This window comes from Ascidia mentula, chromosome 6, assembly GCF_947561715.1.
Source record: "Ascidia mentula chromosome 6, kaAscMent1.1, whole genome shotgun sequence".
In the NCBI taxonomy this organism is placed as follows: Eukaryota; Metazoa; Chordata; class Ascidiacea; order Phlebobranchia; family Ascidiidae; genus Ascidia; species Ascidia mentula.
The window spans coordinates 7,242,024-7,268,886 of NC_138571.1; the positions used below are offsets into that span (position 1 = coordinate 7,242,024).

A 26,863-nucleotide genomic window follows, 5' to 3' on the forward strand; every position below is an offset into this window, starting at 1 on the left:
ACAATTATACTTTTCTCGATTAAACCTGATCTATCATTAGACTTGCAAGGCCTCCTATACAATAAAACGCTCGTTTGCGATTTTCGGGTAATTTACAAGTGTGCCAGTGTCGCGTTTTTGTCGCCAAACGCAAAGCAGTTAATAAACAGTGGCAAAATTATAAGTGCTTTCGAATAAGAACAGAAACTTTCGAAAAGGCAAAATATGTTTTACAATGACTAACTTACTTTTGTACAAGACTTAACATTAAAACCTTTCCTTTGGGGATTCAACATCATTTATACTCAAGTTTGGTTTTAATAAGAAAGGAAAAATTCTTCTCCAAACGCAAAAGGAGCATTCGCATCCATGAAGTCCAAAAAAGTTAAACAAAATTTTTTTAAGTTACCGTTTTTTTGAGTTGTGCTTCTAGGTTTTCTAAACCCAAAATAAATGAACTTAAGTAACAAACACAAATAAAAATGTTGCTCGTTGGCAAAAAGCGAAGCAAAAAAATACGAAAAATATGCATTTGTGGACGCGTTATGGGAAAAATTTAAAAACATCACAAGAACAGAACTCGTTTTGAAACAGAAACTCCCTGATCATTTTTGGTGCAAGACTTATGTTGTTATTCAGGGTGAACTCTCGTTTTTGTGATCCACAAAATAGCGGTGAAGCCAAGTCACAGCGCCCCCGTGTGATAGAAAACACCGCAACAATTTTGCCACCAGAGCCCAACAGAGAGCAATTAGGAATGATCGATTCAGTGCTTATCTGAAAAGTGATAAAATGTTTTACAATCATACACATATCGACATAAAGAACATTAGATAATTTTCTAGACAAACAATACAAATAAATACCAGATCAGTTATATAGGCTATATTGTTTGTCTTGAAGATTTATAAAGCCCGAAGTTATGCCCCTAAGGTATAATTGTGGCTAAGACAGCACGGATCCAAAGCACCAGGTCAAAAAACCTTCCGCCGGGGATGAATATATGCGCTCTTAAATTGATCATTTTATTCAGTTTATACCAACCTTTGGTCTCCTTCACGCTTTTTGACTTCCCCAAAGAAGCTGCGCGATTTCTTACAAACGAATCTGATCCCGATGACGTATCCAGGAATTCTACAACGTTTAATTTGTGAGATTTATTGCGGTTGCAGATCGTAATTTAATTGTTTCAAAAAATTACGCCGCACTAATTTTTAAGTCATGGTATTTTATACGTGTCTGCATCTACTAGCGACTACGTAACACATTCTCAACAAATAAAAAATTCTTGATATAGAAGACTTATTGCTGCAGTACAAGAGAAAGGCATGTTGACCAACCATACCTCATGCAAATATAAATATCAATAATTAAAATTAAAATGCGAAGCATTTACCTGACTTTGGCCTTGCCTTGGCGTCTTTTAAATGACCTGCGTCGCATCAGCAAAGACAACAATCAATTATTACATCACAAACAAATTACCACGTCACATGCAGATGACATGCCAAAGCAGAATTACCTGATCAAAGCAGAATTACCTGCGGTAAGCAAACTAAACAGTACGGATGGTGCAAATGTTTATTATTATAGTAAACTGCATGTAGGAGAACTGTTTTAACCCATTACGTCTCTTCAGGGCAGCTTGGTTACTGACTCTTTTTTAACATTTTGCAGTCATTTTAATCGTTTAAAATAAGTAATTTAAATTTGTTTTGATGTCGCTAATTATTTTTCATTGAGAATTCAAAAGCTTCCACGTAAGGTTGAATGCAGATCGCATGAAAGTTGTAACATTGTGGCTGTGGATAAAGCCAGGCTTAAAGTATTAGCAGATGGTTCATAATGGTAGAAAACTTACTGCGTGGGTAGAAACAATGTTAGGATTGTTTCGGTATGTTAGTTGTGTAAATAGAGAGTTATGTTCTGTTATATTTGCCGGTGCTGGATATGGTTTTATTTTTATTTCGCGTACAATTATATTGTCAATTAGTTACTGTTGTGCCTGGGACAAATGATGCACTTCAGGCGATAGATGGCAGCGTATGATGAATCTTCGGCAAATAACGCCTCAGTCTGAGATTCAATTTTTATGAATATTTTGATCGTTTATAGAAAAATTTTCTGTTTAATGCCAACTTTCGGTCTCCTTTAAAGTTTCAAATTTCCTCAAAAACTGGATGTCTTTTCACAATTTTTAACATACACTTTTTATGTGTAAATATTTTTTTTTTGCGTGCCGAACATTTGGGAAAAATTGTCGAGCGTGTCGAATAGTAAAAATGTCGTATCTGGTAACTAACGCATGGCTAATTTCGATTACAGATATTTGCATAAATTTGGAATACACGTTAAAATAACCACAAAACAATTAAAAACCTTGCATGTTGTAGGTAGGCTGCTATGTCTCTTTTTAAGGTCCGATTGAACGAAAAATGGTACTTGTTCAGTAACAATGCCACGTGTTCGGTAACAATGCTCTATGTATGGAAACAATAGTTAGTTTTAGGCTTAACGCGCTTATTCACTAAACGTTAAAGCAAGTGTTGGTTGGTTGGTTTTTGCATGGATTTTGTCCAAAAATTTATTGCGGTTGCGTTTTTTTAGCAATCTAAACAGTCAAATTTATTTTGGGTGGGGATCCCAACCGACACTGCCATAAGTTTTCAACACTACGTAACCGTTCAGTTAAAAGCTGTTGTTTGATAGTGACTCGAATTACAAATTTCTTCCCAAAAAGTTGTTTGCGTTTTGAAATTAAACGACTTATACTAGCACAGGCAAAAAAAATTGACACTACATGTTAAAAGGAGAATCCTTGCCGTCCAATCTTTGAAAAAATAAACTTAGTAAGATCGATGTGAATGTTGCAAGATTGGCGATACGTTAGGCTAAATTGAGTAACTATAGTAATTCAATTTACGGACTTTGGTTGATAACAATAGCGTTGACCTGTTCGTGGTACTATATACTGGTAACTTAAAATGTATTCACGCCGCCTGTGTCGAACAGTGGCGTCGCGTGTCGACCAGCGTCGTCGCGTGTGAGTGGCGAAAAGGCATAAATCGACACCCTGGCTGCTTTAAAGTGACTTCGGAAGTGCTTTTTGTATTTTGCTCTAACACATTGTTCACAAATAACTTTATGCGAAAGGGTTCCTGTATTTATGCAGGAATAATACCCTTTACAGCATCTTTGGTATACTTTACAAGCATGTCTGACTAAACTTTTTATCACCATTCAACATTCCAAATGAGTAAACCGTGAATATTTTATGACGAACTCGATCGAAGTACATGATGATTTTCCGTTGTGACAATATTCTTTCTTATACCTGTTTACTATCAAAATTTCCCAAGCCGGCATTTTATTTACGTCATATAGCAGTCATTCGATGCCTGCAAAAAAGAGAAAAGAGCAACCAGGAAATAACGCAATTGTAACAATGGGATCAATCACCCTTCGGTTTCGCTAGGATATCCCATCTGTTTTATGACATATTGCTGTCGGGATTTACGGTTTGCTACAAAAGCGTAAAATTTTACAGGCGTATATGCAGCTACAAACAAGACGAAATAAATATAATGTATATGTTGTTGTAGATTGACATTGTCACCGAAACTTTAACAATTAAGCTTGCAGTAAGTTAAGTGAAGTAATAATCATGTTTAATACGGAAGCGATGGTTTTGGGAACGACCGACCTCATCGTTTTTGCAAGTATGTGAAAAAAGTCATCAGCACAAGACTTTCAATTTTCAACATGTTTGTATTTTTAGTTTTGCTCGCCGTGTCTTTGGCAATTGGACTGTTCCACGCATTCAGGGATCGAAACAAAACGAACACAGATAACTATTACTTCGGTGGTCGCAGAATGTCCTATGTAAGTAATTTAAACGCTCGGCCTATAGAGCCAATAAGTGATTTGCATTGTTGGAAGTGTGGCGGAGACACTTTTTCTAAGGTGTTTTATGAAACGAAAGCGTTTGTAGCGCATTTATATACGTATTGAAATATCTGGTAATTTCACAAGAAGTTTTTAATGGATCAATTATAACGTCATTGGTACATTATATTCCTGAACTGCATAGGGTGATTCCTGTAGTCATTTTTCACATTTCTCAAGACATTAGTATATTTTAGTTCAGATCAGTAAACACAACAAACCTCCATATTTTCAGATTCCTGTGGGATTATCAATTTCGGTCACTTTTATATCAGCCATCACAGTGATTGGTTTTCCCACCGAGGCTTATGGATATGGGAGTATATTGATATGGTATGCGTTCCCTGCTGCAGCTGGTAACTTTATTGCATGTGTTTATTATATTCCATTGGTTCATAAACTTCGACTGGACTCCATATATAAGGTAAGGCAGTATTACAGGTATAACAATGTTCAAAATGCAATTTCCATGCATTTTGTGCACGCTTTGTCATATCATCCTATAATGCGTATAAGTTTAGTTGAACAACAAAACCTGCAGATGATAATGCTGTGAAATAAATATTATTTTCTATGGCAGTTCGCAAATATTTTAAAACCTACTTTGAAGTTCAAGACGGTGTATAACCTTCATTAATTCTCTCTTCCTTATCTCTTCTTCAGTATTTAGAAATGAGATTTAACAGAAAGATGAGACTGCTTGCTTCTTGCATTTCAATCTTTTCATTAGTAAGAAACATTTTTTGTGGTAAATGTCATAATTAACTAAACGCATTGCTGTATTTTGTATGGGCAGATCTTTTACTACAGCGTAGCCATCTATATACCTTCTCTCGCCTTTAGTGCGGTTACTCCAATTGGATTAAAATGGACAATATTTTTGACCAGCATAGTCTGCATTGTTTATACAACCTTGGTAAGTTTTTGTTTGTGCGACTTTTTTGGGGGTTTGTAGCTTTTTCCTTCTCAGGGAGGAATGAAGGCTGTTGTTTGGACGGACACCATCCAATATTTTGTTATGTTTGCTGGTGCATTAATGGCGCTCGTTAAATCTACAATAGATGTTGGTGGGTTTGGTCGGGTGTGGGAAGCTCTGGAAAGGGGAAACAGGCAAACTGCAACAAAGTAAGCCTTTTGCCATAGTGTTGGATGTGTTGTATTTGGTATTTAACATTCTAATCACTCCGTGAACTTTGGACACGTCGAAGATACTTTATTTTGGAAAGGCGACTCACGCATTTTAGATCACTTACGATTTTTAGAATGCGAACTATATTCGCAAATTACGGAAATGTGCACGCGTACACTGTGCTGCGGACGATACGCTCCCCAGCACGAAATAATTATTTCCCGCCACCACAGTGATATTGTTGTCAACGTCTTGTGACGTAATAACCACCTACATTCTCATTGTTCTGCCTGTGTAATGTTGAGGCTGCTGTAATGAGTCTTGATGTGCTTTTAATATTCTATTTGAATAGGTGTGGTCAGAAAATCTTTTAAAATCACAACTTAGGAAATGATTTCGAAATTGTTGCCCACACGGGTTAAAAAACTCAAAACTAGCAGCTTTCATCGACTTGTTTGACTCTTCGATTATTAAACCTATGTATGTAATTTACTACATTCATTTTATTTTACACTTGCAGCTTTAGATTTGATCCTACTTTTCCCTATACAATATGGGCGATTGTGATTGGTCAAACAGTGTCCTTCTGTAGAATAACCTGCATCAATCAAGCATCTACACAACGCTACTTGTCTTGCAAGTCTGTAAGGGAATCGCAAATGTAAGTGGTGATGGAGCAAATTCTTATATTCTTTTACATGACACGAAATGCTTGAGAATATAATGTCAGCTAGGTTATTAGAAATAAACTTACTCATAACGTCCCCAACTGCTGTGTCAAGCAACTAGGCAAAAATAAAAAGCTGATTTGGCTGGGAGTTTAAAGATTAGTAGACACGTGACTTAAAGTGTATGCGACACAGTCATAGTAACTTCGCGTAAAATTAAAGGTAAATCCACAACAAACAAATTTCTAAAGTTTTTCGGTTCAACGACAACTTAATAAAATAGAAAATTGTAGTAAAAGTAACAACGGTCAAAAGTTGTAAACCAGTTTTGCTGTAGCGTTATGCAAGGAAGTCGCATCAGAAAAAGGCTTTGTTTGCATAGGAAAAGTGCCTTATATTGAAAATACCGAATAGTTGCAAAAAATTGAAGAACCCCCTAAATTACGTTGCCACAAGGGCCAGGGCAAGCTATGACATCACAAACAAAACGGTCACTGTGACGTCACAAACCAAATTTACAAACCATTTTATCTCTGTATATTGGCAAACCAAGAGGTACGGCAGCAACATTACTCCGGGATCGTGCGTTTCTTCGTTTAGTGATGTCATATTGACGTGATTTTTTGTGTAATGTCATAGCTTTAACATCACCTTTATGGTGACGCAATCTAATGTTCCTACTATTTCTAATCATAATTGATACTGCGAAAAATACCTTAGTGGTGTGATTGTGGCGAATACTTATTGGCGCTAAATAAACCAAAAGGAGTTAGATAGACGGAGTTTATTTGACGTTAGTGAATATTCCACTGCAGTTTGTATAGTTTTTTGGAACAGCATTCAATTTCAGTTTTATTTATATGCTTTGTTAATTCAAGTATAGCTTTTAGTGGTTTATAATGCAATAAACTGATGCTTGTATAGGCGGAATCGATTCTTCTAGCATTTCTAATAAACTACCTGACATCAATCTGAAGAAATTTTATTGTAACAGCTTAATTCCTACCTTATACTGGTTTCGTTGGTTTCAAGGCAATGTGTGAATGAGGGCCACTTTGTCACAAACTTGTTCCTGTTCTATTCCACAATTATTTCGTGTAAAATGATTTCCACATTTTAAAGGCAACTTGCGCTTGAAATTCAAACACGTTCCAAAACAAATTATATTGAAGCGGTGCATTTCTTGAAAACATTTACTTTAAGCGGTCATTGCGTATCGCTTTTGTCACAAAGCTGCAACCAAAAAAGCCACAAATTTAACTAAACAAAATCTTTTTAGAGCCGTGTTTATATCAACCATTCCAACTTGTGGTTTTTATCTCTTGTCTGCTTTGACCGGTTGCGTCATGTATGCTTACTTTGAAGGATGTGATCCGGTAAAAGCAGGTTTAGTTGACAAACCCGATCAACTAATGCCTTATATGGTCATGTTGGTTTTCCAAAATTATCCAGGGTTGGCGGGATTGTTTGTGTCTGCTGCATTTAGTGGTGTAATGAGGTTGGTGCTGTATTTCAAACTTGACTACGTAACAAAATGGTTGACCTTTAAATACAAAATTTAACAAAACTAATCAAGGCACCGGTTTTTGTCACAATATGAATTAATGTACGCCGAATAAGAAAGACCACAATCTCAGGTGATTTCTGAAAAAAAAGGCCACGACACCTTTCTCTTTAGAGGTGCTGATACTTTTAAAAGTCATCTATATGCTATCAAATAACAAATAAAGGCAACTTAGTGGATTACTACAGCCTGTCAGTTTAAACAGCTAGATGTAACTTCAAATCTGCCTTGTGAAACCTTATGTGTAAAATGAGTTTCCTGGTCTGTCCAATATATTTTTAACTAAATAACAACTTATCTTGTTACTTTTGTATTAATTGCGCAGCACTGTTTCATCCGGAATAAACTCCTGTGGTTCTTTGATAATGGAAGACTTTATATTACCCAACATTCCACGCACCACCGAAGTGTCCCAAACAAAAATCAGCAAAATAACAGGTGTCAACAAATAATCTCCAGCAGTCATGCAGTTACACAATTTTAGCACATATGCGCCTCGTATAATATTTAACATAAATGATAGGTTCACAATACTCTTGTTTGTTTTGCAGTTCTAACCTTCGGGATTTTCGTCATGGGATTCACGTTTAGCATGGAATATATTGATACAACCGTGTTTCAGCTTGGTTTTGTTGTTTTTGGTTGCCTGGGCGGCCCAATTTTTGCCGTCTTTACCCTTGGAATATATTTTCCTTGGTGCACAACTTTGGTGAATAGTAAATCTCTTTCGTAACTAATAAGTAACGCAAATAAATATAAAAACTACAGTGATGACAACATCAACGTACAATTATTTGTATTAGGGAGCGTTTATTGGACAAGCTGTGAGTACGATCTTTATGGCTTGGGTTGCTCTGAGTGCTTCATTTTACGGAAGACCGCCTGAAAAATATTCTTTTATTCCCACCTCAACGGACATGTGCAGTTTTTCGAATTATAATCAAACATTTTACGAAAACAAAACAGAATACGAATTAACAACAAAAGTTTCAACCTTAAGCACACAAGCTGAAGAAAGGTAAGAAGTGGTTTAAATTATTCCGATTAAAAAAGTGATTCATAGTTTCCTAAACACTGTTTGACACTGAAAATTACTATTTCGTTATTCACTAAAACCATTTGCAAAATGTCAATACACCAACAATGTTCAGCAGTAGTCTGATAGAAATCATAAGTGGGCTATTTGCTCGTGGGTGTTTTGGTAATACTAAGCAAACACATTTTTAGGACTTTCCTCCAGGAGACACTATTTGCTGTGACTTTTAATTATTATTCACTCATTGCAATTGTTGTAGCAATTTTTGTGGCCATGGTTGTATCCTTCATTACAGGTAACTATGTAATGCCGATCTTTATAAACATAAACAAACCACTTTGTTTTTGAACTAAAAGGTCCAAGCAAAGCCGAAGAAATGAATCCCAGACTCTTCGTTCCACTCGTCAGCAACAAGTATTTTCCGCTGAGTTGGCGAAAGTTTTTTCGCTTTGGGGTACCTGAGGAGTCCGCTAATATTAAGATTATAGCCAACGAATTGGAAGACCTCTTCCCTGTGAATGCAATCAGCCACAGAAATGCGCATTTTTAATCAGAGATAAACTCACCCTGCCAACTTTAACTTTGTTTTAGCAAGAAGTCAGTGAATTCCATGTAGATTAATATAAATTGAAAAGCATATAATTTTTTTTTGAAAATTCTTTCGTCTATTGGTGTTAATAACACAAGAAACAAGTGTTCAGAATACAAAGAAGATTTATTCTTGAATTAAACGCTACTGCATGGTCTCAAAAAATAAACAAATTGGAATAATATTTGTTAAGACTTGGGGAGATATGACGACGCAAAAACACACGATTCAATCGCAATTTCATTGTGACGCAAATACAATAAGCAGAAATAATGTGACAATTATACTTTTCTCGATTAAACCTGATCTATCATTAGACTTGCAAGGCCTCCTATACAATAAAACGCTCGTTTGCGATTTTCGGGTAATTTACAAGTGTGCCAGTGTCGCGTTTTTGTCGCCAAACGCAAAGCAGTTAATAAACAGTGGCAAAATTATAAGTGCTTTCGAATAAGAACAGAAACTTTCGAAAAGGCAAAATATGTTTTACAATGACTAACTTACTTTTGTACAAGACTTAACATTAAAACCTTTCCTTTGGGGATTCAACATCATTTATACTCAAGTTTGGTTTTAATAAGAAAGGAAAAATTCTTCTCCAAACGCAAAAGGAGCATTCGCATCCATGAAGTCCAAAAAAGTTAAACAAAATTTTTTTAAGTTACCGTTTTTTTGAGTTGTGCTTCTAGGTTTTCTAAACCCAAAATAAATGAACTTAAGTAACAAACACAAATAAAAATGTTGCTCGTTGGCAAAAAGCGAAGCAAAAAAATACGAAAAATATGCATTTGTGGACGCGTTATGGGAAAAATTTAAAAACATCACAAGAACAGAACTCGTTTTGAAACAGAAACTCCCTGATCATTTTTGGTGCAAGACTTATGTTGTTATTCAGGGTGAACTCTCGTTTTTGTGATCCACAAAATAGCGGTGAAGCCAAGTCACAGCGCCCCCGTGTGATAGAAAACACCGCAACAATTTTGCCACCAGAGCCCAACAGAGAGCAATTAGGAATGATCGATTCAGTGCTTATCTGAAAAGTGATAAAATGTTTTACAATCATACACATATCGACATAAAGAACATTAGATAATTTTCTAGACAAACAATACAAATAAATACCAGATCAGTTATATAGGCTATATTGTTTGTCTTGAAGATTTATAAAGCCCGAAGTTATGCCCCTAAGGTATAATTGTGGCTAAGACAGCACGGATCCAAAGCACCAGGTCAAAAAACCTTCCGCCGGGGATGAATATATGCGCTCTTAAATTGATCATTTTATTCAGTTTATACCAACCTTTGGTCTCCTTCACGCTTTTTGACTTCCCCAAAGAAGCTGCGCGATTTCTTACAAACGAATCTGATCCCGATGACGTATCCAGGAATTCTACAACGTTTAATTTGTGAGATTTATTGCGGTTGCAGATCGTAATTTAATTGTTTCAAAAAATTACGCCGCACTAATTTTTAAGTCATGGTATTTTATACGTGTCTGCATCTACTAGCGACTACGTAACACATTCTCAACAAATAAAAAATTCTTGATATAGAAGACTTATTGCTGCAGTACAAGAGAAAGGCATGTTGACCAACCATACCTCATGCAAATATAAATATCAATAATTAAAATTAAAATGCGAAGCATTTACCTGACTTTGGCCTTGCCTTGGCGTCTTTTAAATGACCTGCGTCGCATCAGCAAAGACAACAATCAATTATTACATCACAAACAAATTACCACGTCACATGCAGATGACATGCCAAAGCAGAATTACCTGATCAAAGCAGAATTACCTGCGGTAAGCAAACTAAACAGTACGGATGGTGCAAATGTTTATTATTATAGTAAACTGCATGTAGGAGAACTGTTTTAACCCATTACGTCTCTTCAGGGCAGCTTGGTTACTGACTCTTTTTTAACATTTTGCAGTCATTTTAATCGTTTAAAATAAGTAATTTAAATTTGTTTTGATGTCGCTAATTATTTTTCATTGAGAATTCAAAAGCTTCCACGTAAGGTTGAATGCAGATCGCATGAAAGTTGTAACATTGTGGCTGTGGATAAAGCCAGGTTTAAAGTATTAGCAGATGGTTCATAATGGTAGAAAACTTACTGCGTGGGTAGAAACAATGTTAGGATTGTTTCGGTATGTTAGTTGTGTAAATAGAGAGTTATGTTCTGTTATATTTGCCGGTGCTGGATATGGTTTTATTTTTATTTCGCGTACAATTATATTGTCAATTAGTTACTGTTGTGCCTGGGACAAATGATGCACTTCAGGCGATAGATGGCAGCGTATGATGAATCTTCGGCAAATAACGCCTCAGTCTGAGATTCAATTTTTATGAATATTTTGATCGAAAATAGAAAAATTTTCTGTTTAATGCCAACTTTCGGTCTCCTTTAAAGTTTCAAATTTCCTCAAAAACTGGGTGTCTTTTCACAATTTTTAACATACACTTTTTATGTGTAAATATTTTTTTTTTTGCGTGCCGAACATTTGGGAAAAATTGTCGAGCGTGTCGAATAGTAACAATGTCGTATCTGGTAACTAACGCATGGCTAATTTCGATTACAGATATTTGCATAAATTTGGAATACACGTTAAAATAACCACAAAACAATTAAAAACCTTGCATGTTGTAGGCTGCTATGTCTCTTTTTAAGGTCCGATTGAACGAAAAATGGTACTTGTTCAGTAACAATGCCACGTGTTCGATAACAATGCTCTATGTATGGAAACAATAGTTAGTTTTAGGCTTAACGCGCTTATTCACTAAACGTTAAAGCAAGTGTTGGTTGGTTGGTTTTTGCATGGATTTTGTCCAAAAATTTATTGCGGTTGCGTTTTTTTAGCAATCTAAACAGTCAAATTTATTTTGGGTGGGGATCCCAACCGACACTGCCATAAGTTTTCAACACTACGTAACCGTTTAGTTAAAAGCTGTTGTTTGATAGTGACTCGAATTACAAATTTCTTCCCAAAAAGTTGTTTGCGTTTTGAAATTAAACGACTTATACTAGCACAGGCAAAAAAAACTACATGTTAAAAGGAGAATCCTTGCCGTCCAATCTTTGAAAAAATAAACTTAGTAAGATCGATGTGAATGTTGCAAGATTGGCGATACGTTAGGCTAAATTGAGTAACTATAGTAATTCAATTTACGGACTTTGGTTGATAACAATAGCGTTGACCTGTTCGTGGTACTATATACTGGTAACTTAAAATGTATTCACGCCGCCCGTGTCGAACAGTGGCGTCGCGTGTCGAACAGCGTCGTCGCGTGTGAGTGGCGAAAAGGCATAAATCGACACCCTGGCTGCTTTAAAGTGACTTCGGAAGTGCTTTTTGTATTTTGCTCTAACACATTGTTCACAAATAACTTTATGCGAAAGGATTCCTGTATTTATGCAGGAATAATACCCTTTACAGCATCTTTGGTATACTTTACAAGCATGTCTGACTAAACTTTTTATCACCATTCAACATTCCAAATGAGTAAACCGTGAGTATTTTATGACGAACTCGATCGAAGTACATGATGATTTTCCGTTGTGACAATATTCTTTATTATACCTGTTTACTATTAAAATTTCCCAAGCCGGCATTTTATTTACGTCATATAGCAGTCATTCGATCCGTGCAAAAAAGAGAAAAGAGCAACCTGGAAATAACGCAATTGTAACAATGGGATCAATCACCCTTCGGTTTCGCTAGGATATCCCATCTGTTTTATGACATATTGCTGTCGGGATTTACGGTTTGCTACAAAAGCGTAAAATTTTACAGGCGTATATGCAGCCACAAACAAGACGAAATAAATATAATGTATATGTTGTTGTAGATTGACATTGTCACCGAAACTTTAACAATTAAGCTTGCAGTAAGTTAAGTGAAGTAATAATCATGTTTAATACGGAAGCGATGGTTTTGGGAACGACCGACCTCATCGTTTTTGCAAGTATGTGAAAAAAGTCATCAGCACCAGACTTTCAATTTTCAACATGTTTGTATTTTTAGTTTTGCTCGCCGTGTCTTTGGCAATTGGACTGTTCCACGCATTCAGGGATCGAAACAAAACGAACCCAGATAACTATTACTTCGGTGGTCGCAGAATGTCCTATGTAAGTAATTTAAACGCTCGAATCTTTTTCAGGCCTATAGAGCCAATAAGTGATTTGCATTGTTGGAAGTGTGGCGGAAACACTTTTTCTAAGGTGTTTTATGAAACGAAAGCGTTTTTTGTAGCGCATTTATATACGTATTGAAATATCTGGTAATTGCGTCACCACACAAGAAGTTTTTAATGGATCAATTATAACGTCATTGGTACATTATATTCCTGAACTGCATAGGCTGATTCCTGTAGTAATTTTTCACATTTCTCAAGACATTAGTATATTTTAGTTCAGATCAGTAAACACAACAAACCTTCATATTTTCAGATTCCTGTGGGATTATCAATTTCGGTCACTTTTATATCAGCCATCACAGTGATTGGTTTTCCCACCGAGGCTTATGGATATGGGAGTATATTGATATGGTATGCGTTCCCTGCTGCAGCTGGTAACTTTATTGCATGTGTTTATTATATTCCATTGGTTCATAAACTTCGACTGGACTCCATATATAAGGTAAGGCAGTATTACAGGTATAACAATGTTCAAAATGTAATTTCCATGCATTTTGTGCACGCTTTGTCATATCATCCTATAATGCGTAAGTTTAGTTGAACAACAAAACCTGCTGATGATAATGCTGTGAAATAAATATTATTTTCTATGGCAGTTCGCAAAAATTTTAAAACCTACTTTGAAGTTCAAGACGGTGTATAACCTTCATTAATTCTCTCTTCCTTATCTCTTCTTCAGTATTTAGAAATGAGATTTAACAGAAAGATGAGACTGCTTGCTTCTTGCATTTCAATCTTTTCATTAGTAAGAAACATTTTTTGTGGTAAATGTCATAATTAACTAAACGCATTGCTGTATTTTGTGTGGGCAGATCTTTTACTACAGCGTAGCCATCTATATACCTTCTCTCGCCTTTAGTGCGGTTACTCCAATTGGATTAAAATGGACAATATTTTTGACCAGCATAGTCTGCATTGTTTATACAACCTTGGTAAGTTTTTGTTTGTGCGACTTTTTTGGGGGTTTGTAGCTTTTTCCTTCTCAGGGAGGAATGAAGGCTGTTGTTTGGACTGACACCATCCAATATTTTGTTATGTTTGCTGGTGCATTAATGGCGCTCGTTAAATCTACAATAGATGTTGGTGGGTTTGGTCGGGTGTGGGAAGCTCTGGAAAGGGGAAACAGGCAAACTGCAACAAAGTAAGCCTTTTGCCATAGTGTTGGATGTGTTGTATTTGGTATTTAACATTCTAATCACTCCGTGAACTTTGGACACGTCGAAGATACTTTATTTTGGAAAGGCGACTCACGCATTTTAGATCACTTACGGCTTTCATCGACTTGTTTGCCTCTTCGATTATTAAACCTATGTATGTAATTTACTACATTCATTTTATTTTACACTTGCAGCTTTAGATTTGATCCTACTTTTCCCTATACAATATGGGCGATTGTGATTGGTCAAACAGTGTCCTTCTGTAGAATAACCTGCATCAATCAAGCATCTACACAACGCTACTTGTCTTGCAAGTCTGTAAGGGAATCGCAAATGTAAGTGGTGATGGAGCAAATTCTTATATTCTTTTACATGACACGAAATGCTTGAGAATATAATGTCAGCTAGGTTATTAGAAATAAACTTACTCATAACGTCCCCAACTGCTGTGTCAAGCAACTAGGCAAAAATAAAAAGCTGATTTGGCTGGGAGTTTAAAGATTAGTAGACACGTGACTTAAGTGTATGTGACACAGTCATAGTAACTTCGCGTAAAATTAAAGGTAAATCCACAACAAACAAATTTCTAAAGTTTTTCGGTTCAACGACAACTTAATAAAATAGAAAATTGTAGTAAAAGTAACAACGGTCAAAAGTTGTAAACCAGTTTTGCTGTAGCGTTATGCAAGGAAGTCGCATCAGAAAAAGGCTTTGTTTGCATAGGAAAAGTGCCTTATATTGAAAATACCGAATAGTTGCAAAAAATAGAAGAACCCCCTAAATTACGTTGCCACAAGGGCCAGGGCAAGCTGTGACATCACAAACAAAAAGGTCACTGTGACGTCACAAACCAAATTTACAAACCATTTTATCTCTGTATATTGGCAAACCAAGAGGTACGGCAGCAACATTACTCCGGGATCGTGCGTTTCTTCGTTTAGTGATGTCATATTGACGTGATTTTTTGTGTAATGTCATAGCTTTAACATCACCTTTATGGTGACGCAATCTAATGTTCCTACTATTTCTAATCATAATTGATACTGCGAAAAATACCTTAGTGGTGTGATTGTGGCGAATACTTATTGGCGCTAAATAAACCAAAAGGAGTTAGATAGACGGAGTTTATTTGACGTTAGTGAAGATTCCACTGCAGTTTGTATAGTTTTTTGGAACAGCATTCAATTTCAGTTTTATTTATATGCTTTGTTAATTCAAGTATAGCTTTTAGTGGTTTATAATGCAATAAACTGATGCCTATGAAGGCGGAATCGATTCTTCTAGCATTTCTAATAAACTACCTGACATCAATCTGAAGAATTTTTATTGTAACAGCTTAATTCCTACCTTATACTGGTTACGTTGGTTTTAAGGCAATGTGTGATTGAGGGCCACTTTGTCACAAACTTGTTCCTGTTCTATTCCACAATTATTTCGTGTAAAATGATTTCCACATTTTAAAGGCAACTTGCGCTTGAAATTCAAACACGTTCCAAAACAAATTATATTGAAGCGGTGCATTTCTTGAAAACATTTACTTTAAGCGGTCATTGCGTATCGCTTTTGTCACAAAGCTGCAACCAAAAAAGCCACAAATTTAACTAAACAAAATCTTTTTAGAGCCGTGTTTATATCAACCATTCCAACTTGTGGTTTTTATCTCTTGTCTGCTTTGACCGGTTGCGTCATGTATGCTTACTTTGAAGGATGTGATCCGGTAAAAGCAGGTTTAGTTGACAAACCCGATCAACTAATGCCTTATATGGTCATGTTGGTTTTCCAAAATTATCCAGGGTTGGCGGGATTGTTTGTGTCTGCTGCATTTAGTGGTGTAATGAGGTTGGTGCTGTATTTCAAACTTGACTACGTAACAAAATGGTTGACCTTTAAATACAAAATTTAACAAAACTAATCAAGGCACCGGTTTTTGTCACAATATGAATTAATGTACGCCGAATAAGAAAGACCACAATCTCAGGTGATTTCTGAAAAAAAAGGCCACGACACCTTTCTCTTTAGAGGTGCTGATACTTTTAAAAGTCATCTATATGCTATCAAATAACAAATAAAGGCAACTTAGTGGATTACTACAGCCTGTCAGTTTAAACAGCTAGATGTAACTTCAAATCTGCCTTGTGAAACCTTATGTGTAAAATGAGTTTCCTGGTCTGTCCAATATATTTTTAACTAAATAACAACTTATCTTGTTACTTTTGTATTAATTGCGCAGCACTGTTTCATCCGGAATAAACTCCTGTGGTTCTTTGATAATGGAAGACTTTATATTACCCAACATTCCACGCACCACCGAAGTGTCCCAAACAAAAATCAGCAAAATAACAGGTGTCAACAAATAATCTCCAGCAGTCATGCAGTTACACAATTTTAGCACATATGCGCCTCGTATAATATTTAACATAAATGATAGGTTCACAATACTCTTGTTTGTTTTGCAGTTCTAACCTTCGGGATTTTCGTCATGGGATTCACGTTTAGCATGGAATATATTGATACAACCGTGTTTCAGCTTGGTTTTGTTGTTTTTGGTTGCCTGGGCGGCCCAATTTTTGCCGTCTTTACCCTTGGAATATATTTTCCTTGGTGCACAACTTTGGTGAATAGTAAATCTCTTTCGTAACTAATAAGTAACGCAAATAAATGTAAAAACTACAGTGATGACAACATCAACGTACAATTATTTGTATTAGGGAGCGTTTATTGGACAAGCTGTGAGTACGATCTTTATGGCTTGGGTTGCTCTGAGTGCTTCATTTTACGGAAGACCGCCTGAAAAATATTCTTTTATTCCCACCTCAACGGACATGTGCAGTTTTTCGAATTATAATCAAACATTTTACGAAAACAAAACAGAATACGAATTAACAACAAAAGTTTCAACCTTAAGCACACAAGCTGAAGAAAGGTAAGAAGAGGTTTACATTATTCCGATTAAAAAAGTGATTCATAGTTTCCTAAACACTGTTCTACAAAGACACTGAAAATTACTATTTCGTTATTCACTAAAACCATTTGCAAAATGTCAATACACCAACAATGTTCAGCAGTAGTCTGATAGAAATCATAAGTGGGCTATTTGCTCGTGGGTGTTTTGGTAATACTAAGCAAACACATTTTTAGGACTTTCCTCCAGGAGACACTATTTGCTGTGACTTTTAATTATTATTCACTCATTGCAATTGTTGTAGCAATTTTTGTGGCCATGGTTGTATCCTTCATTACAGGTAACTATGTAATGCCGATCTTTATAAACATAAACAAACCACTTTGTTTTTGAACTAAAAGGTCCAAGCAAAGCCGAAGAAATGAATCCCAGACTCTTCGTTCCACTCGTCAGCAACAAGTATTTTCCGCTGAGTTGGCGAAAGTTTTTTCGCTTTGGGGTACCTGAGGAGTCCGCTAATATTAAGATTATAGCCAACGAATTGGAAGACCTCTTCCCTGTGAATGCAATCAGCCACAGAAATGCGCATTTTTAATCAGAGATAAACTCACCCTGCCAACTTTAACTTTGTTTTAGCAAGAAGTCAGTGAATTCCATGTAGATTAATATAAATTGAAAAGCATATAATTTTTTTTGAAAATTCTTTCGTCTATTGGCGTTGATAACACAAGAAACAAGTGTTCAGAATACAAAGAAGATTTATTCTTGAATTAAACGCTACTGCATGGTCTCAAAAAATAAACAAATTGGAATAATATTTGTTAAGACTTGGGGAGATATGACGACGCAAAAACACACGATTCAATCGCAATTTCATTGTGACGCAAATACAATAAGCAGAAATAATGTGACAATTATACTTTTCTCGATTAAACCTGATCTATCATTAGACTTGCAAGGCCTCGTATACAATAAAACGATGGTTTGCGATTTTCGGGTAATTTACAAGTGTGCCAGTGTCGCGTTTTTGTCGCCAAACGCAAAGCAGCTAATAAACAGTGGCAAAATTATAAGTGCTTTCGAATAAGAACAGAAACTTTCGAAAAGGCAAAATATGTTTTACAATGACTAACTTACTTTTGTACAAGACTTAACATTAAAACCTTTCCTTTGGGGATTCAACATCATTTATACTCAAGTTTGGTTTTAATAAGAAAGGAAAAATTCTTCTCCAAACGCAAAAGGAGCATTCGCATCCATGAAGTCCAAAAAAGTTAAACAATTTTTTTTTAAGTTACCGTTTTTTTGAGTTGTGCTTCTAGGTTTTCTAAACCCAAAATAAATGAACTTAAGTAACAAACACAAATAAAAATGTTGCTCGATGGCAAAAAGCGAAGCAAAAAAATACGAAAAATATGCATTTGTGGACGCGTTATGGGAAAAATTTAAAAACATTACAAGAACAGAACTCGTTTTAAAACAGAAACTCCCTGATCATTTTTGGTGCAAGATTTATGTTGTTATTCAGGGTGAACTCTCGTTTTTGTGATCCACAAAATAGCGGTGAAGCCAAGTCACAGCGCCCCCATGTGATAGAAAACACCGCAACAATTTTGCCACCAGAGCCCAACAGAGAGCAATTAGGAATGATCGATTCAGTGCTTATCTGAAAAGTGATAAAATGTTTTACAATCATACACATATCGACCTAAAGAACAATTAGATAATTTTCTAGACAAACAATACAAATAAATACCAGATCAGTTATATAGGCTATATTGTTTGTCTTGAAGATTTATAAAGCCCGAAGTTATGCTCCTAAGGTATAATTGTGACTAAGACAGCACGGATCCAAAGCACCAGGTCAAAAAACCTTCCGCCGCGGATGAATATATGCGCTCTTAAATTGATCATTTTATTCAGTTTATACCAACCTTTGGTCTCCTTCACGCTTTTTGACTTCCCCAAAGAAGCTGCGCGATTTCTTACAAACGAATCTGATCCCGATGACGTATCCAGGAATTCTACAACGTTTAATTTGTGAGATTTATTGCGGTTGCAGATCGTAATTTAATTGTTTCAAAAAATTACGCCGCACTAATTTTTAAGTCATGGTATTTTATACGTGTCTGCATCTACTAGCGACTACGTAACACATTCTCAACAAATAAAAAAAATCTTGGTATAGAATAGCAGTACAAGTGAAAGGCATGTTGACCAACCATACCTCATGCAAATATAAATATCAATAATTAAAATTAAAATGCGAAGCATTTACCTGACTTTGGCCTTGTCTTGGCGTCTTTTAAATGACCTGCGTCGCATCAGCAAAGACAACAATCAATTATTACATCACAAACAAATTACCACGTCACATGCAGATGACATGCCAAAGCAGAATTACCTGATTTCAAAAATGCGGGTTTCGGCTTCGATGGTAAAGGCGGGGGCTTTCCCTTTCCAGAAACCGAGGGTTTGAGAGCGGCCGAAGGTGTTGGAGGTTTTAACGCAACTGAGGAAATATGCAGGACAATGTTAGGTTGCAGTCAGAAGGTTAAATTTACAAAAAAAAATATTATTTTTTTGAATGTTAAAATAAGGTAAAAAACTCATGAAAATTAATTGGGATAAAACGTCATGCATGTCCTGCAGGTAAAGGTGTTGACAATTCTTACCTTTTTTCTCTGGTTCTGGTTTTTCCGTGGGTTTACCTACACAAGAATTAACAACATAAATCAAGAGTGTAATATCACCAGCTTAAGGAGGCCGAAGTTAATTGAAAATTATTTTATCATACCCCCTTCCCCAGATTTATGCTCTGGTCCATACATTAATATTGCAGCGAAACTACCGTCACTTTCTACTGATAATAAAAGTAGCATCACCTTTATAAGATAAAAAATGTAAATAGTGCTTTCGAAATTAACTTTGTTTGGTAGCTATTCACACATCCTAACTACCATGGCCTGATTAGTAAGGTTTTTCCAGAAGTTAAATGGGTAAAAAAAGATCTGGCTCAATGTATTTCGCATGCATTTATCGCAGAACACGATTTGTAAACCTTTACCTTTATTATCTTTACTATGGTGAAGTGAAACACCAAACAATTTCTTGGGTGTCGTCTTCTCGTTGACTGATGGTAAGTTATTGTTGTTGTTACTATTTTCATTCAGGGAATGTTTTGGGGAAGTTTTACGAAGCATTTCAGGTCCAATGGGAAAATCTCCTCCGTTCTGAGATTCTTTTGACTTGGTTGGAGATTTGGGCTCTTCCGAGTCAACCTGAATAACAAAATTATTTGTAAAGTTACAATTCCATGTTTTATCAATGGAAACATGTTTTACTGAAAAGCAGTTTGGGCCAGCATCACTCTTAACAACACAACATGTATCTTAACTCTGTACAACCCAAACATAGTGAACTCAAATAGATGGGAATTATCAACATTACTAAAGATAGACCATCTAAATTTTTCAACGAAAACCAACAATCCTAGCAGAACAAGTACACAAGTGGTAGCAGAAATACGACAACAAACAACAGCACATCGAAATATGAAGAAATTTAAAACAGATTTTCTTACTTTTTTGTTAAGTTTTCGTTGCTTCATTTCTGCAAACAGGTTGTTTCCAAATCCCATTCCTGGCATTATCATAGCTCCTTTCGGTCGCCTTGAAGGGACTGGTTTTTGGTCATCTGTTTGTGTTGGTGATTTAGGAGCACTTTCCTGAAAAAGCAAATTTACATTTTTTTTTCTGTTAACATTCCATATATTTTTCTTCAGCTCCTTGCACTTGTCAACAATAATTGAAACGAGAATCCAATGTTTACGCGATTTACTTCTTTCAAGCTTTAAAATAATATTTTTGAATTTATTTAACTCGTAAAGTATTCAACCTCTGATTGGTGATCTTCGTCATCCTGAGGCGGCGGAGGAAAATCTGAGGACTTGGTTTTACTGATTGGTTTCTTCTTCAACATTCCAGGGGTGACCATGGGCATTCCCCCCATGGGAACTCCCATTGGTATCTTTTTGGTTTCTAAATAAGAATTTGGGATCAGTTTCTGTGCGGTTAACAACATATTTCATTTATGACACTGGGAACATTCTCACTTTCAAAATACAACTCACTGATATCATCTTGTTTTTCCTTTTCTTTTAACTTTTCCTCCTCAGCTTGTGTTGGTGTAGCAGAAAAATCAGTGTTGCTTAAGCTTGACAAACACAAATATAGTATTTTGTTTTTTATGTATATGTACCTCCAAAACATTTTGTTTTGTTTGCAAAGACAAAAATTTTGATTTTGCAATACCAAACAGTAAAACTATGAAGTCACATGTACATCACAAGTAGCTTGTATTTGTTTGCAGGTTTTGGAAAAAATCATCACAAGCATTACATTTTCCTAAAAATATTTAATAACTTACTCGCTGTTGTAAAAACCATCAACAGATTCTGGGTTGACTGCAGGTTTTTTGGATGGTGGTTTGCGACCACGTCGATTTGGTCCTCTAACACGGTTCTGAAAAAACTCACTATATTGATGCAAGCCTATTTGTTGACATTAAACAAACCCCATAAACATAAACAGCATAAAGCAGTCAATGCAAAAGCCATAAATAAATACTTAACAAAACATTCTGTTAAGTGTATAGCATTGGATTTGCTACACTACTCTTACTTAAACAATATATTTAACATTCTCACCTTAGTTACATGGTCAAGTTTTGGATGAGAATCTGTGTCAGGAAGGTCATCAAGCCCCAAAACTGGTGGTGGAAGCTCTGCAACTCCATCAACTTCATCTGAAGAGAAATATGCTTGAAAATTTCTATTTTATTAATATTTAATCTACTTCTGACCAAACATATTACTAGTTCTATTAACCTTCTATCAACGGTTTTGGTTCGGATTCTTTATTATCATGAGCGGAGACCTCAGCTTTTTCTGACACATCCTCAGGAGTTTCCTCATCTTTTTTGGTTTCTTCTTCCTTGGTTTTCTCAACCATACTTCCCTCTTTCTTTTCTTCCAACTTCTTTTCTGCTTCTTTCTTCTTTTCAGCTTTTTTCTTTTTCTTTTCTTCCTTTTCCTTTTTCTTTGGAGTTTTTTCTTCTTCTACAACTTCTTCTTTAGGTTTTTCATCCTTTTCAACTTCTGCTGCTTTTATTTCCTCCATTTTCTTTTGTTTCTTTCGCTCTTTTACTTTATCATTGGAGTAAGGATCATAAACTGCTCCAAAGTCTGTGATCTTCTTAACATCCTCCTCTTCTGTTTGTGGTTTTGTGCCAGGAATTGGGGGGAGATCCCCAAGTTGGTGGCCCTTCTTGTCATTTTCATCTGTACAAGAGACGAATAAAGTTTAAAACGAACATAAATTGGATAGATTACAAGTGTTTGTAATAAATATTAACTGTAAACTGGTTTATTATAACTTATGTCACAATTTACAGTTCAACGATTAAGTTAAACAGCGTATAAAATACAATATTTACATTGATAAGCTACCTGCATCTAAAAATAGCATAAAGGGAAATTTGTGTGACACAAACATCAACCTAAATCGAATTGGTAAGTTAACCAATTTACTACCTGGCTCAATTAACGCTTGTAAGTCCAAGTCTGTACTTTCCACAACAACTGTACCACTACATGCGTTGCCCATTTGCGTATTTTGCTTTAAACTTCCGTATTTTCCTTTTAATCAGGCATTTAGGCAGCCGAATGAAAACTCTCTTTTCGGCGCCAATAAAAATAAATGGTAGGCTACTCTCACAAACGTTCAGCTACATGTCTAAATTTGGGCGTGTACAAATAAAGCCAGACAAGCTCCCCTGTAACGCCACGGAGACTATTGTTTGATTTAGCTCACATTTGTATTGTGACGCAGACACGCGAAAAAAACAATCGTTAAATTCGAAGACGCAGCTTTGAGGAAAACAGCAAAGTCCAATACTCTTTACAATTTGTTTCTTACCTGTTGCAGCATCAAACATTGTGATCTCACAGTTCTAAGCAATATAACGACAGTCTGAAATCAGCTGCTAAGGAGCGCATTTGGATGCGTGTAGCATGACGTATTGATGGATTCTACATAACGCGTACGAACAGCTGAAGGTCACGTGATGATAGACTACTTCGCGGGAAAACAACTGAATCTTTAGCGTACGAAATGTGAATGTTACGATTTATAAACAATTAGTATGAAAAACAATTGATAAGGTTGCCCGTATTTTAGCAGTAAGAACGATGCTATTAATAACACCGCAAGATATACCCCTCAAATCATACTTTCAAATTTTGTAGTTGCCTTCTAATTTAAAGTAATGCACAAAAGCACTAATAAACTTTAATTTAAGATAAAAAAATTCCACAGAAAGTATGCCCTCACACCCCACGTAAATAACCTTTTCTCATGACAATTACTAATGCGACAATACTATGCCAATATGCAGCAAATAAATACACAAGCTTGTTTACATAACAAAGATGAGCGACATAAAGTGTAAGGAAGTAAGTTATGTACTGAGCTAACGGTAACCTCAACTACTACATCCTTCGTCAAAACTCTCGTAAATTTGCAATCAACTTTGACATGCTCCCTTACTGACATACAACGAGTCACATAGATCTCCAGCTGTTTCACTACGATATAACGCATCAGGCAATGGGAAGTTTTCAATTTTGACTTACCATAACTCTCTGTTTTCACGGGTCTTTGTCGTCTCTTGGCTACGCTTTGCGCACGCTCTCTGCGCATGTCGGGCAGTAGATCGCCTTCCTTAGCATTACTATCAACGTCAGTCACCACATCCACACCAGGAGAATCGGGCGGTTTTTCCACAGTAGATTCTTCATCGATTTGTGATACACGTTGTGACGTAGCACCGAACTTTTGCTGGTCCTTGTATTTCGTCAGTTGGGTTGTCTGCGTATAAAACACACTTAAGTAAAACCACAAGATGTTTGGTTTCTCTTCTCTTGATATTAGTACAAATCCTACAGTAGTCTCTGGAAACTATAGATATTAGCCCAGTACCTGATAATTGAGCAAAACATCTCATAAATAACTTAAATATTTTTTTGGTGTAAATCGGACGAGAAAGTTTTTTTAACTAACCGATGATTGGGTCAATAACAAACCAATCAGTTTTTCCTGATTAGCTTCGAGGTTTGACAAGCGCTCATTGATTCTAGACACCAGTTTTAACAGTTCCTCAATTTCGTTACGACACGATGACGTCACAAACGGTTTGTGTGATGTAACACTTGACTCGCCGCGCTTTTGCCTGATCTGACGGTTGCTTCTTGATAAGCCTTTAGTAGAACTCTTTTTCGTGCTCATTTTAGCGATAACAGAACAGAATATGAGACGCAAGCTGTTACAAGCGGGCAAATAGGGCATTGATGTTAAGTAAATGGCCGGTAAGATTTGCATTTAAACAGGATGTTTTTTCAAAATTCATTGACGAGGCATTTAGGCCTGGGAAGTTACGTAGATCCATTCATACGCTGTTAGTAAGTGTTGAACGTCTCTAGACGTTAACTTAAACACACGGAAGAATCCAATAACCACAGTAGTTTGTAAGGTTACCTTCTGTTTAGAAGCCGGGGCTGGTACTAACCCCGTATACTGGTAGAAGAGATATTGTAAACGGGAAACAAGCAGACCCATGTCTACTTGGTCGCAATATTACTTCACTCACTTTATACTTTTCACTTTCATTGATGTAAAATAATAGAAATCTGTTAAAAATACAATTGATTTCTGTGTCTGAAAACAAAACAATCATCAAGAATTGTTAGAAGCATTTTGTATGTTCCTATATACTATACGCTTTCTGCGACATTTTATGATCATTAACTGCACTTGACTAGCTGTCAAAACTGTGCAGCTGAGCAACTTACTATACGCTATTGTAGCGATGACACCAACCCAAGCCATAAGCGTGGAAGTAACAACGTTGAAAATCAAAACAAAGCTTCACTTGCAGCGAGTCTAATGGGGAGACAAGCAAATTCCGCTTCCGTGTCTGTTCTGCTGACAAAAGTGCCCTGCAGTCTGCACTACTCTGCGTCCTTTTAACCGTTACGTGCATTCAAACTAATGACCGATAAACTAATGCATATTGTGTTTTAAATATTACAACTTAGTTAAGAAAAAGTCGGCAAAAATACAAGTCCACAAAATAGCTTTCGCGTCATGATGTTTAAACATATGTTTGAGTCAGAGAGCCCTTTTTACTATGTCCCAAGACAAAGCATAAATAACCCTCTCTGGTGTAAAACTATATTTAAAACGAAAACTGATATGAGTATAAGTTTCATAGTTCAAAATACAAAATCTGTTGACATTGCACGACACGATGCGATGAATAATTCTTGGCTAAAACCAAGCGTGCATTTTGCCACTGTAACAAGTGTACCCAAATAAAAGCAATTGTGCAATTAAATTTTTCTCAAACTTTCAATAATTTATGACCCTCGTCAGCTTCTGATATCTGATCAATAAACCTACACATCTATGTAGCAACATACAAACTACACTTTCTTTACTTCCAACTTTTTACAAAACAATTAATCAACACATGACATCACTAGCCCCGCGCCAGGATTGCATAATCATACACTAGTGTAAAGTCAACTGTACATTATAACCTGATGTTGGTTTGCAATTATCACACCCCTCCTTTGACAGGAAGCATTGTATTGTAACACAAGCGTCACTATCGCAACAGTGACGTCACAAACGAGGTTATATCCGGCTGTCACTATCTGCAAGCTCAGCGTATTATATTGCTATTGTTTGGTTCACAATGATTTCATAATCTTAAGTTAAAACAATAATGTGAAAGTTGTTTAATTCACGGCCGATTAGCAATATTTTGTTACTGGTTTGGGGCATTTGAAACCATATATTTACTGTATAATATTCTATGGTTGCTATTGCTAATTTTTCCAAAACTGACAAAATTTGGAGTTATCGGGTCGCACATATGGGTTTATATTTAAACAAAATGAAACTTACCAACTGCAAATTACACTGAGATAGAGCTGCAAGGAGACTGTCGGTCACTTTGTCTGATATCAAAGTTGCGATGGAGAGATTAAGTTCGCTGCGGATAAAAAGTGGAAGATTTTGTTTGAAAGTGGGGATGCACCAGGCACCATGGGGGAAGTCCCATCCAGGAAAAAAATCCGAGCACAGATTTACTTTTAAGGAATTGTTATGCGTCGTCGTTACGTTTTCTTTAAACTATTCACTCTACTATCAGGCAAATATTTTCTTTGGTCTTGTAACGTTCTTCCAATACGCAATTAACAGTAAATTGCAGTTTCACGAAATCGAAAAAAAAACCGCACACTCACCTAACTTGGTTCGCAATCTCAGTTCCCGACGATTGGATGACGTGATCCCGGACGCAGTTAGGTGGAAGAACTTGTTTCTCGGCAACCGATTCACTCAACTCGTTTTTAATTTCCTATGCAAGGTGACACAAGTGTAAATAAAGCAAGAATTAAACTACGATCTAATTAAAAACGGCTCACACGAAACTTTAAATTAGGAAACAGTTTTTGTGAAAACAACTTAAAAATAAACATGCAATTTTTTCCAATTGCCTTTATAACAAAACTAAACCAAATGGAAGCAGAAAAATCTAATTTTTAAGTAAAATTAAACAAGGTGTATTATTA

The 26,863-nt window shown here is 36.0% G+C and overlaps 3 protein-coding genes and 1 long non-coding RNA gene across 7 annotated transcripts in view; 2 read left to right on the forward strand and 2 right to left on the reverse strand.

Annotated features, from left to right (window-relative positions):
• Positions 1–151: 151 nt before the first annotated feature.
• On the reverse strand, positions 152–1,414 carry LOC145906638 (uncharacterized). The gene is made up of 3 exons (XR_014402843.1): positions 1,376–1,414; positions 1,024–1,113; positions 152–756 (listed from the first exon to the last, which is right to left on the reverse strand). It is a non-coding gene; the product is annotated as an uncharacterized LOC145906638 (long non-coding RNA).
• A 2,144-nt stretch (positions 1,415–3,558) lies between these two features.
• LOC145907083 (sodium-coupled monocarboxylate transporter 2-like) lies at positions 3,559–8,871 on the forward strand. The gene is made up of 13 exons (XM_082994518.1): positions 3,559–3,698; positions 3,758–3,861; positions 4,160–4,348; positions 4,588–4,653; positions 4,721–4,840; positions 4,895–5,049; positions 5,574–5,714; positions 7,001–7,219; positions 7,611–7,723; positions 7,837–7,994; positions 8,089–8,303; positions 8,513–8,616; positions 8,678–8,871. The coding sequence occupies exons 1-13, from the start codon at positions 3,644–3,646 to the stop codon at positions 8,869–8,871; spliced, it is 1,833 nt and encodes a 610-aa protein (XP_082850644.1). The 5' UTR covers positions 3,559–3,643.
• A 467-nt stretch (positions 8,872–9,338) lies between these two features.
• LOC145905567 (F-actin-uncapping protein LRRC16A-like) overlaps positions 9,339–26,863 on the reverse strand; it is a 29,919-nt gene continuing 12,394 nt past the window's right edge. For 3 of the 4 annotated variants that reach the window (XM_082992804.1, XM_082992802.1, XM_082992805.1), the window contains 15 exons: positions 26,537–26,649; positions 26,196–26,283; positions 23,861–24,095; positions 22,055–22,507; positions 21,875–21,972; positions 21,595–21,689; positions 21,299–21,381; positions 21,064–21,206; positions 20,750–20,893; positions 20,234–20,447; positions 19,842–19,877; positions 19,571–19,678; positions 19,445–19,480; positions 19,101–19,190; positions 17,913–18,832 (listed from right to left, as the gene is read on the reverse strand). In XM_082992804.1, the coding sequence (XP_082848930.1) occupies positions 18,822–18,832; positions 19,101–19,190; positions 19,445–19,480; positions 19,571–19,678; positions 19,842–19,877; positions 20,234–20,447; positions 20,750–20,893; positions 21,064–21,206; positions 21,299–21,381; positions 21,595–21,689; positions 21,875–21,972; positions 22,055–22,507; positions 23,861–24,095; positions 26,196–26,283; positions 26,537–26,649 (1,947 nt within the window). In that variant the 3' untranslated portion in view covers positions 17,913–18,821. Of the gene's footprint in view, positions 9,944–10,210; positions 10,301–10,562; positions 10,599–17,912; positions 18,833–19,100; positions 19,191–19,444; positions 19,481–19,570; positions 19,679–19,841; positions 19,878–20,233; positions 20,448–20,749; positions 20,894–21,063; positions 21,207–21,298; positions 21,382–21,594; positions 21,690–21,874; positions 21,973–22,054; positions 22,508–23,860; positions 24,096–26,195; positions 26,284–26,536; positions 26,650–26,863 lie in introns of those variants that run through there. The other variant, XM_082992803.1, reaches the window with a different exon arrangement.
• On the forward strand, positions 12,773–17,761 carry LOC145906306 (sodium-coupled monocarboxylate transporter 2-like). Its single transcript, XM_082993721.1, has 13 exons — positions 12,773–12,876; positions 12,936–13,039; positions 13,361–13,549; positions 13,787–13,852; positions 13,920–14,039; positions 14,094–14,248; positions 14,459–14,599; positions 15,885–16,103; positions 16,495–16,607; positions 16,721–16,878; positions 16,973–17,187; positions 17,403–17,506; positions 17,568–17,761. Exons 1-13 carry the CDS (start codon positions 12,822–12,824, stop codon positions 17,759–17,761), a joined length of 1,833 nt encoding a protein of 610 aa, XP_082849847.1. The 5' UTR covers positions 12,773–12,821.